This window comes from Mizuhopecten yessoensis, unplaced genomic scaffold (genome assembly GCF_002113885.1).
Source record: "Mizuhopecten yessoensis strain PY_sf001 unplaced genomic scaffold, ASM211388v2 scaffold10115, whole genome shotgun sequence".
In the NCBI taxonomy this organism is placed as follows: Eukaryota; Metazoa; Mollusca; class Bivalvia; order Pectinida; family Pectinidae; genus Mizuhopecten; species Mizuhopecten yessoensis.
The window spans coordinates 227,951-240,206 of record NW_018408386.1 but is presented as its reverse complement, the minus strand read 5'-3'; the positions used below and the strand labels follow the sequence as shown (position 1 = coordinate 240,206).

At 35.0% G+C, this 12,256-nt stretch overlaps 1 protein-coding gene across 1 annotated transcript; it reads right to left on the bottom strand.

The window, feature by feature from the left end:
- Positions 1–966: 966 nt before the first annotated feature.
- Positions 967–11,902, bottom strand: LOC110459574 (bone morphogenetic protein 10-like). Its single transcript, XM_021511904.1, has 3 exons — positions 11,384–11,902; positions 4,241–4,390; positions 967–1,842 (listed from the first exon to the last, which is right to left on the bottom strand). The coding sequence occupies exons 1-3, from the start codon at positions 11,679–11,681 to the stop codon at positions 1,151–1,153; spliced, it is 1,140 nt and encodes a 379-aa protein (XP_021367579.1). The 5' UTR covers positions 11,682–11,902; the 3' UTR covers positions 967–1,150.
- Between the last annotated feature and the right edge of the window lie 354 nt (positions 11,903–12,256).

Here is a 12,256-nt window from a genome sequence, read left to right as displayed (position 1 = left end):
ATGTGCCTAGGATTACTCAGAACTTAAGGTGTAACACTTATTAGCAGTATCAAAGCGCGTTTCATTGTGACGTTGAAATCTTTTGCCATGTTACAAAAATACGCTAATATGAAATACGAGTTCTTTGTAAAAAAAAAAAAAAAAAAAAAAAAAAAAAAAAAAAAAAATTTAAGGTGTCTGGATGACATTATTCAATATTTTTAGACCGACTTCCCACTAAAATCAACTGCATTTATTGCAAAAGTCTTCCTCAATTAAGACATCCCTGCCATAATTATTATAAACTGTGTAACTTGACCGCAGATTAGTTTAAGCAAAATATCATGGATGCTGGTTTTACTGCATTTCAAATTGTGTTGAATGCCAAAAAAATGGATAAAACCATGTTAATTTCAAACGACTTACTGTTATCGATTGTTTGGTGATGTTTTTTGGGTTATAATGTCTTTGATTCTTTTGTGCAGGTGAGATGTATATTTAACGATGCAATTTTTTTCTTTAAATTGAAACAAAAACCCTTGAAAAGACCGGTATTTACTCTAATATTGGTGATTACGCCCCCCCCCCCCCCCCCCCCCTCTTAGAAAGAAGATGTACATATTGTATAAGTACTTGTTCTTTTCCTTCTGTCTTCATTTTCTTGTTCAAGTAATATTTTTGGCTTTGCCCTAATTATTGAGTCAGATGGGTGAGAACATTCTGTTTTGAAGCAAGTGTGCGAAAAATGTGTTTCTTAAAATGTACGAAAATGCCCGTAGAAAGGTGAAAATAGACTGTTTGCTCGAAGATCAATGCCTATATATACTGTATGCTTTGTCACCGATATGTATTACTACACAAAAAACAGACGTTAATTAACTTTTGATGGTTTAAAAAAAATGCCTTGTTAATTTTTTTAAATGTCCTTCTCCTTATTGTGGCACACACATTTTCATACGGTAATAAATGACCTTGTAATAACAGTTCAGTCTTAATTTTATTTGAACGGCATTCAACAACGCAAAAGTCTCTGATGATGTCTTTAGTGAAGTCGTTGCGTCTCTCGACCGATATATTAAACATGATTAAAGCCATTTGGTTTTTATCGACAACCACATGCTGTAACCCGTTTGATTTTTATCGACAACCACATGCTGTAACCCTTTGATTTTTATCGACAACCACATGATGTAACCCTTACGGCCTCTAGTCGCATGAGCGTGTGACTTCCATCATCTTCGGTATTATATACGGAGAGCGGAGCCATTGCCGTGGGTGTGCAGCACGGCTCTGGTGGCATGCCGGTTGCTGAGGAGTGGCCATAGTAAGTACGATACAAATCTACGATGACCGATTGAAATGTGAAATGTAAGCTCGGATGGCTGGATAATGGCGATGGACACCCACCAGAACAAAAGTTTGCCTGGACCGTTAAAGGAGCCAGCACGTGGTACCAGCCAATATCCGCGAACGCTACTGACCATGGGTGTACATGACATATGTTTGACTCGACAATTTCAACTGTCGATTCACCCGGAACTTGTGTGTCTTGAATGGGCGTTTCTGTTATCTCGTCATTTCCGGATCTTTTTATCCTGGTTTGATATTTTTCTCTTTCACTGAGCTTATCAAGAACATCCATATACGGAGTAGAAAACTCGTGCCAAACATTCAAATTCACATTCAATTGAATGACGAGGGCAATCGAGAATTTTCCAAAGCCTGTGCACTGTAAAAAGTTTTCTCTGTTTTTCACACAGACCTGAATTTTTATTGTGCTCTGACCTTTCCGAAGATGATGTCGTAAGTGGCGTGTCACATTTAATGCGTGGCCTTCGACACTCCACTTTGCAATTTTCCAATCTGAAATCGATTTAAATTTTATTTTAAGAATATTAAAAAGAATGTTAATATTGCTACTATTGTTATTAAACTGACTTTTTAGGACCAAGTGCGACTTCGCTAGCTCAATACCATAGTCATTAGCTGATTAAAGGACCAAATAATCGCTCTAAATTTAATACAGCCTGCGTTTTTCTTGATTTGTGACAAATTAATAAACCAACACTTATGTAAATAAATTGATGCCAAGCTATATACAATTGCAACACACACAAAAATTCTCCGTATGTACTGTATAACATGAAATGTTCGTGTGTACTTTCGTGGTTTAGAGCTTTCAAGTTTTTTCGTGGGTACAAACTTTCGTGGTTAGCCCGTGCGAAATGTATTAATTTTCGTTGTTAGCCACGTACAACGAAATCTATCCACCTTTCAGAGAAGCATTGGTCTAACACTGAAACACATTTGCGGTATGTTTTAAAATGCCAAAGAGTCGCACTCATCATACTTCTGTTCATGTCAAGCAATTAAAATAATTATCACAGAGATATAGTGAATATTACTACAGTGAGAGTACTAGTGTTGACATCATGCTAAGAAAACACTGACCTGATCTCGCGACGCCCTTTATAATAATAATAATAAAAGACTTTATTTCAAGTCGATAACACTTTGAGTCAAAGACTCTTATAACAGGTGGTCGCCAGTAAAATGTACAATATTTACAACAAAATAGGCCTACCGATTCACTTGATTGGTCAAATACGTAATTAATCAATAACAAATGATATTTATACAACAGATTTGTAACACATGTCAATTTAAGTAAAAACGTTCCTTCATTTTAAAATAAATTGTTCAAGTATCTTAAAATATTCGTCTGTGAATCGCTGTGTCAGTATATCACACGAAATGTGAGATCGGTATATAAACTAGAATAGGAACACGGTTTGATGGAATCCGGAAATGTAAAGCCGCGAAAATGCGTACATTTGAGAACTACAATTACTTCAAGTTCATATAATTTTCACATTTACGTTGTGTTCATTTTATCGAGTAGTAAAAATAATTGTTATAGTTATATTTGTGGTTCCATAGCAACCACAAAAACAACGAAAGTTTATACACAACGAACATTTCATGTAATACAATATACAGATATGACAAAACAGAGTTAGCACTACTTATAATTATTAACGAGTGAACGTATTGCAATTAAACTACATGCTTTATGAGCTTCCTAGCTAATTTTCCTTATTTTTGCTGTACAACTTTATAATATTCAATATAAGATGCAACAAAGTGGAAAATTATACAATATTGGTATTTTTCCTTATTAGTATAACTGAGAGTCTTTTGGTTTTTGACACTCCAAAACGTGAAAAAAAATGGAAGCAAGATCCCATTTTTTGTAGCTGTTTTAGGGAGAGTAGCGTATTTTCTTTTGGTCCATTAATGAGAAAAAAAAGCTGATTTCTTTATATCAAGCGTTAAATCTGGTAGCAAATACTCAGGGTAGGAGTAACCTAAATCGCTTTTCTTAGATAAATGAATATTTTTTAAGAAGGTTCTTTCCATAATTTAGAAGAAAACACTACTTTCATCAATTCTGCATACATGAATACATTTCTGATAACACACTTGGAAGATATTGTAGGAATTTGTTCTGCATACGGTCAAAACAAAATAACCAAAAACCACATGTTAAATTGGTATCTAGCACAAAAACGAACACACGGACATAAACTTCTTTTTGCATTTCTTACTATACCATTACTCCTCCTTGTTTCGAAAATTCATATTAGAAATAAACTGAAAACGGGAATTTTCTCACAGGAGTACACCCTTCATTGATTAGAATTTTCCAAAGATGCTGTGAAAAAAAACAGGTGGAGACAACTCCTATTATTGTATGAATCGTAATACATGTACTGTATACTTTCTTCACAATAGGAAAAATAGCATTTAAAAAGCTACATGCATAATATTAACACTGGGAGGAATTGAAATACTAAATAATGAATGTAACGTGGAAATATTAATTGCTGCTGTGCAAAGGTTTGTTTATAGCAAAAGGTTTTATTAAGGTAGTATTACGCTGTGTATGTTTACTTAAATTGACAGTTTTACACTACCACCATTTAGTCTTTTAGAGTGATCGGATGTGTGAAAGAGGGCGAGAGGCGATATGTGATGCTTTGATGTTCGTACTCCTATATCTGCAAAATATTGTTCACTAATCATCTTTAAAAAAAAAAAAGTCTGAAAATGTTACATATGTATGGACCTAGTAATTCTACTTGGAAAGGAGCGCAGTATAACCTTATGACTTGTTTCTCTTCCCTATGATAATTTCAAATTTCAAAAAGTATGATGAATTAACTGAATAGTTCAGACTAAATAGACATGTAACACTTACGGTGGTATCGACGAGTATGAGGTCCTGTCTGAAACGACACCCTTACTCGTTTTAAACTGTGATCATAATCCTTTATAACAATGTCAGCTCGCTGGATTTTAGAGATGTTGGCAATTCTTCTGGACACGTTGAAACTTTGTTCTCCTCTTACTGCAATGAAAAATATTAGTTAAACATCAACTAAACAAGAAGTATGGCGTAGTAATTTGTCATGATTTCCTTTGCCTTAGGTTTCATACTTTTTCATAGTTTTGACTGTCCAACATTGAGGTAACGCGTAATTCAATTTCGTATTGTTATTATAATCTTGATATCTCAAAGTGAGGTTATTTTGGGGAAAGGTCATTACTTTGATGTCTGCGTGTGCTGTACATTCTTTAGGTATCTCATCGCCTTCTGGCAAATTAATATCTTTTGTTCTTCATGTTCCTCCAAAGCAGCTATGAGATGTTAACTCTTTAACTAACAAACATGCAGCAAAGCTCTGTTTACAAAATCATAGCATTAAGACATGGGTTTTGGCGTAAATGGCTCACCCAAAAAACTGGGCCGCCGAATGTATCAAATTATTTGTTTTGTTTTCTTCTTTTGATTATTTTTTGAAAAGATTTCTCTTTCTTGTTTTCTTTTAAATTTTATATTCGAAATGAAATACCTTTTTGTAAAGGTGCGGCCAATTAAAACCGCCGCAAAATAAAAAATAAAACCGTCTAACGAAAGAAGCAGACTCGAAAATCACCAAAGATAGATCAGAATATGCTGGAGAGCAGGCTACCCAACCCTAACTTCCCTATATAGGAAGGGGGATGTAGGTTTTCCTAGGCTCTGACCAGCTGGCAGTGTTGTCTCGACTCTGATCGTGCCCCTAGTTCCATATATTATTTAACAAAATATATAAAAGCCCACAGCTTTTGCCATTAATAGGGAAATCTCCCTAATCACAATGCCTTAGATCATAAAAACAAACTCTTGGTGTATGGCGTCTGATTCTCGATACATAATATTTATCACAAATTGTTCAGTATATATTAAATAAACTTGATGAAGTTGAAATTTGAACATGAATATATACTGACTATTAAAATTACTGGAAAGTATGACATAGATAACATGAAAACTGACAAGTACATGTGATAATATGAACATTGACTGGTAAAACTTAGATAATGACTAAAACATGGAAAATTTCAACAATCCTTGGCCCCTTCTAACTTAATGCTGTATATAAGACACTCTTCTTGAGCCAGTGAAAAGATACATAATTATTAACTTCTCTTACTTATGATAAAACTTAAACATAATGCAATTTACAACCTACAGTAATGGTTAGCATTCAAAACTTGCTCCTGTGCTGAATAAGGGGAGGAGGGTGGGTTTTTATGAAGATTTTGAAGTCTTTTCAAAAATAGAGTTTCCTTTTCTTCGTTTTTGAGCCTTTGACCTTTCAACCAATGGGAATCCCCCTTTTTAGCTCACCTGGCACGTCGTGGCGCGGCGTCCGTCGTCCGTCGTCCGGTGTCAATATTTTACTTTAAATGACTTCTTCTTAATAACCGAAAGGCCTAGGGTGTCGATATTTGGTCAGAAGCAAACTGGGATAAAGGGCTACAAAGTCTGTTAAAATTAATGACCTTCACCCATTTTCAAGGTCACAGGGGTTAAATACGTTAAAAACTTTAAACATCTTCTTGATAACCAAGATATGTGAAAAACTTTAAACATCTTCTTCTTGATAACCAAACTGCCCAGGGAGATGATATTTGGCCAGTAGCATGCTTGGGTGAAGAGCTACTAAGCTTGTTCAAATGAATGACCTTCAGTTATATTCAAGGTCACAGGGGTCAAATATGTTAAAAACTTTAAACATCTTCTTGATAACCAAGATATGTGAAAAACTTTAAACATCTTCTTGATAACCAAGATATGTGAAAAACTTTAAACATCTTCTTGATAACCAAGATATGTGAAAAACTTTAAACATCTTCTTCTTGATAACGAAACTGCCCAGGGAGATGATATTTGGCCAGTAGCATGCTTGGGTGAAGATCTACTAAGCTTGTTCAAATGAATGACCTTCACCGATATTCAAGGTCAAAGGGGTCAAATATGTGAAAAACTTTAAACAACTTCCTCTGAATAACCAAAATGCCCAGGTTGATGATATTTGTCCAGTAGCATGCTTGGGTGAAGATCTACTAAGCTTGTTCAAATGAATGACCTTCACCCATATCCAAGGTCACAGGGGTCAAATAGGTTAAAAACTTTTAATCAACTTCTTCTGAATAACCAAAATGCCCAGGGTGATGATATTTGGCCAGTAGCATGCTTGGGTGAAGATCTACTAAGCTTGTTCAAATGAATGACCTTCACCGATATTCAAGGTCAAAGGGGTCAAATATGTGAAAAACTTTAAACAACTTCCTCTGAATAACCAAAATGCCCAGGTTGATGATATTTGTCCAGTAGCATGCTTGGGTGAAGATCTACTAAGCTTGTTCAAATGAATGACCTTCAGTTATAGTCAAGGTCACAGGGGTCAATTGTCTTAAAAAAACCTTTAAACAACTTCTTCTCAATAACCAAAATGCCCAGGGTGATAATATTTCGCCAGTAGCATGCTGCGATAAAGGGCTACAAAGTTTGTTAAAATTAATGACCTTCACCCATTTTCAAGGTCACAGGGGTTAAATACGTTAAAAACTTTAAACATCTTCTTGATAACCAAGATATGTGAAAAACTTTAAACATCTTCTTGATAACCAAGATATGTGAAAAACTTTAAACAACTTCCTCTGAATAACCAAAATGCCCAGGTTGATGATATTTGTCCAGTAGCACGCTGAGATAAAGGGCTACAAAGTTTGTTAAAATTAATGACCTTCACCCATTTTCAAGGTCACAGGGGTCAAATTTGTTTAAAATCTTTAAACGACCTCTTCTGAATAACCATGGGTCCCAGGATGTTGATACTTTGCAAGTTGCATCCTGAGAGGTGGCTATAAAATTTGTTCAACATAATGACTTTGTTCGACTTTCAATCACAGGGGTGAAATGTTTTAAAAAAAATAACAGGGTCTTTTGAATGAATTTTAATCATAAATACTGATATTTTGCCTGTAGCTTTATTTTAGGTCACTTTTAAGGTTACAAGTGTGTGATTTATACCAGGTGAGCGATGCAGGCCCATTGGGCCTCTTGTTCTCTGCAGCAGGGGCCCACAGGGGGAACCCAACTGTGGGGTCCCCAAAGGAATATTATTAAATGAAAACATTTTGTTGTCCAGAAAATTGTATATAACTATACTTTTAATTTTTGTCTTTGAATAAATATTTGAATATAGGATTTTACACTATACTTCGTCGTGTAACGTGCAAATGAGTCAGATTACAATTTCGGGTTTTGTAATAACTATTAGATGGGATTAAACGTATTGCCAAATTTGATCTTTTATATAAATTCAACTGATAACTTTGATATGATATATGATATAAAACATTTGATATGTCTGATATCTTGCCATAGCTTAAATTCTACAAATTTGTCCATAAGGAGTGGCATTTTTATGATATGGCATTTTCATTTTCATTTTAAAATGACACTTTTTTCATGGTAAACCAACCGACCAGAGGACAATATAGACTGTAAAAAGGGTCTTTTTTACAAGTTTCCTCGTGTAAATATTTTAACAATTTAACACTTTTTTGAAGCTGCAATATATAACCAGGCCCTTTGTCTTTTAAAACATTTAAACAAAATCGATATGTTCATGTGTAAAATCTTTTTAAAACTGAGCACTCGAAATAATTTACCTCCAGAACATAATAACCGTTGTCTCCATTTCACCCATTTCATACATACCCCTTTTTAGTAATGAAATTTTTTGCGTAACCAGATGTTGATACTGCGGGTGAAGTTCAGTCCCCCAGGTAAGCCATGAAATACTTGTTTAAGAATAAATTATCATGATCAGTTTAAACGAAAAATTGTCAATTTGCAACGTGATAATGGGTTTTAGAGTCAACTTTCTTATTTGCTGTATTTCCACACCTTAAGATAAAGGTTTCTATTATAATGCGAGATTTGATCACATGGTGCAGTAAAGAGATTTACTTTCGGTTGACTTTCTGCATCGATTTACTAATTATTTTAATTCTTGTTTTCTATGAAATTTGTTTGGTTATAGTTTAGATTCACATTTCCTTTTTCCAAAATTACACATGTACATGACTTACCGACTCACTAGAGCATTAAATTTTTCAGTTGTAGTAGTAAGTAGCACAGGGGCATGGATCGCTTTACTTGTAATATTAAAAAATAGGGGTCCCCTATTTTTTAATAGTACAAGTAAAGCGATCCATGCCCCTGTGGTAAGTAGTGGAATGCTCCGTATTTCGATACAGAGCAAACAGGCCTTTTGCGATTCAATCTACATGTTTTTTCTTAGCCCTCGAAAAACTGCCATTATAATAGAAGAGCATCCTGATTTAAGGAAGGAGTCCTGTCTTATCAGTGAATAAAGAGAGGGAAAAAGCGCTTTAGCCATTTTGAAAATATAAAGCAACTTTAATTTTTCGCAAGTCAAAATTCGCATTTCAATTTTGTCAATATGTTTTTTCAAACCTCTCTGTAACTTTCATTTGTCGAATTTAAATTGATATATTATTATCATATAAAAGCAGAATAATTTCTAAAAAAATAAATAAAAGATGAATACACTCGAAACAAATAACTTTTAAGACAAGTTTGATTATTGAAAGAGTGTGGTAGTGATATCCAAGTTCCTAAGGAAATGCGCAAACATTAGCGATAATAGGATGAAATTTCTTCTTGATTACCACGATACTGTACCAGAAGAAATCAGCAATATCTTGCCAATTTCTTGCACACATCAGCTCATCATGCTTAGTCGGTTGTTTTTTTTTATCGCATTTGCTAATTATTAACCCGTCATTTTACCGTTTACTATATCATTGAACGCCAACTCATCATGAACTTGAACCACTCCTAATATAAAAAAAGATCCTAGGTTTTTGAATTTCGATCTTTTACTTATTTAATTGTTTTATATATTTATGATTTTTGAAAAAACTTTTCGGATATGATTTTTGACATTTTCTGGTGGCTCCACACTTTCGCAATTAACCAGCAAAATTCGTTGAAACTTTCATATAATTGTTATGCAACTATGTCGAGTTATGAATTATGAAAATCTAAACATTCCGATAGTTTGGGGAATTTTTTGGAAAAAATACCAAAAAATTGAATTTTCGTCAATTCTAATATTTTCCGGGTTTTTTTGTGTGTGGCATTGTTCGGAACAATAACAACAATAATAAAATGAAAAGAAGCATTTCTAATTAACCCTACAAATATTTTATTTATCGCAAAATATGTAACACATGTTACACAAAGTGTTTTTTATTGAATTTGTACGGATAAAAGTGATTATCTACAAGCTAAAAGCACCCAGGACACAAAGTTCTATACATATAGAGTGGGAAATTGAACAAAATATACACAATGGCTTTATAATTAATTTATTTTACATTTTACAATCACTTTGATCCGGGTGAGAGTTATCTTCCTTGAAAAAAATCGGAACTTTTTGCAGAGGGGTGACATTTACACAATGACAGTTGTCTCTGTTTACATATAACAAAAATGATGGAAATAAATCAAAAATATGATATCAAAATTATCAATTTATTGTTCTTTAATGGAACCAAATTACCCTCAGTCATGTACACTTTGGACATCATTCCACAGTCCGCTAACTCACGGTATATTTATAATTACATGTCAGACCAGAGGCTATCGCATGGTATACCGTTCTCACGTGCACTCACACATGCATTTCATAGGTATCTTGATATTTTACAAAACATTATTTTCACAGAGTAAGCTAGTAGACTACATTTGTAAACACGATTTAATCGACAGAGCGAAACTCCCTCAACAGCGAAAATCGTAACGACCTCGAGCTTATGAACTCGTGTAAACACGCGATATGCACATGTGAGGTTGGTACGTCCGCATTCCATGTGTTTCCTATATGACCTTCTTGAGGTCGTCTGGTCTCATGTCACTGTCTTCCCGTGAGTCTGTTTATGTCTATGAATTGGAAAGCTTTATTCCTGAAGTACGTGTGAGTATACATTTCCCGGTAAAATCTTGATATCGGGTGTTGACATATCATCGGCACGCACGTGTACTATTGTTTACCATGGGCCTGTTCGTTTATGCGGAACAACCGGTTTGACCGTTTATAAATGTAACAATTTCGGGTGTAAATCCTGGCGGACCTGCAAATGTGTATGCAGGCCTTGCAAGGCTTTCTCAAGACTCGCCTGAAAGCAGCATCAGATTACTAGGTCCGACCTTATTTAATAAACGAACAACAGTGGTCCGATCGGTTTGACCGTTTAAACGAAAACGGCCCAGCAGGTGTTACTATAATTTGCACTACGATATTGAATGCCCGATACGCAATACGGAAATGACGACACGGTGTACATGCACATTTCGATTAAGATAATTGAGTCCTAGCTGTACTTTTTCCAGAAGTATGTCACGAAAATGGACGCTGATGACGATGTGTCGAGCCACCTTAAATGCCTCCTGCTAATACAACCGTTTTATAATATATAACATAATAAACAGTGTTCTGTCGTAGCATTCTGAGGAGAAAATATTTTCTCTTTTTTGGGGGGATTAAAAGATTTATGTTTCGGGTACCCCGACCGACCCCACCTTTCACTTCCAAACCTAGCAATTTTATTTCACTCGAATGCACTTAAACGTCCTATTTGAACATGCCAAAATTCGAAGGCGTCTTTATGCCACCGGGCAGGTATCAAAATCAAATTCAATCAAATATTGTTATTTAAAAGATATAATGAAAACTTAAACGATAAGTAATGTCAATAAGTAAAAATAAAAAATTAAAACCCTTCTTTTTCAGTCATGTATCCTGAAACACGCAGGTTGTATTTATTGGCATTTCTTGCATTAAAAACACATTAAGCTGCATTTCCGTAACTGGGATTGCATAAAATAATTCTGTTATTGTATTTTTCTTTATGCTTACTTGGATTTAAAATGTAAACAAAGTCATTTTTTCAATGTCAACAAAGGTGTACTTGCCTTGTTTTGAGTAGAATATTTTGACTTGTTCATAGTTGTCCGTGTTAGAGTCCAGTTTGTACACGGCCTGTCGGCGGTAAGAGGGATCATTGTCAGTATCCGTGAGCTGCAGAAACCTCCGTAACGTAATTGCAGGAATAAAGTCTTTATGCTCTGGCGTATACCGCATATTGCGGTATAGGGATTTCAACAGTTCATCCTGGCGAACGCGAGTAAAACAGACAAATAGAAGTGTGATGTAGAAGAGACTGTAGTAGCAAAACAGACGATACTTCACATTCACGCAACCTTCCTTCATTATTGATATGGTCTAACGTTGATGTAAAGATAGCATAGCGAACGAAAGCGGGCACATATTTGAACTACTTAACGCGGATGGCAGATATTTTTTCACCGGAAGATATTAACATACCAAGAAATTATAGGCACTGCACACAGGTAGGCGTTACTTTGCTCTGTTAGAGGAAATGAATGAAGACCAAATATTAATTTGATGGATTGCGCTCCCGCTGTAAGTGCCAGTGTTTCTCGGTCATTTTTCACTTTCATATTTACTTGTTTTTGTTGCACACTGACCGAAAAACACGTGTGAAGGGTAAACATCGAACTGCGCAAATATTACTTTGATTAATAACGCGCATCAACCGAGCTTGTCAGCTTGGTTATACGTAGCTTCTTTTTTGTTAGTTTAGATGGCAAGTGCCACTTATGGGAGAACTCCCACCAAACCTGCCTTTCTTCAAGAAAAAATATGTTTTTAACATTTATTTCTGGAATATCGTCCATGACATTCTCTGGATTCCCAACTATGGATATCATAATACGTAGAACTGTGTCAAGTGTCACTTCTTGGAACATTCCCACCAAACCTGC

Excerpts from the sequence above, each read along its gene's own strand:
- LOC110459574 (XM_021511904.1), bottom strand. The coding sequence starts at position 11,681 with ATGAAGGAAGGTTGCGTGAATGTGAAGTATCGTCTGTTTTGCTACTAC. Across the intron at positions 4,391-11,383 it reads AATATTCTACTCAAAACAAG|TAAGAGGAGAACAAAGTTTC; the intron begins GCAAGTACACCT and ends TTTTCATTGCAG. Across the intron at positions 1,843-4,240 it reads TCATACTCGTCGATACCACC|ATTGGAAAATTGCAAAGTGG; the intron begins GTAAGTGTTACA and ends AATCGATTTCAG.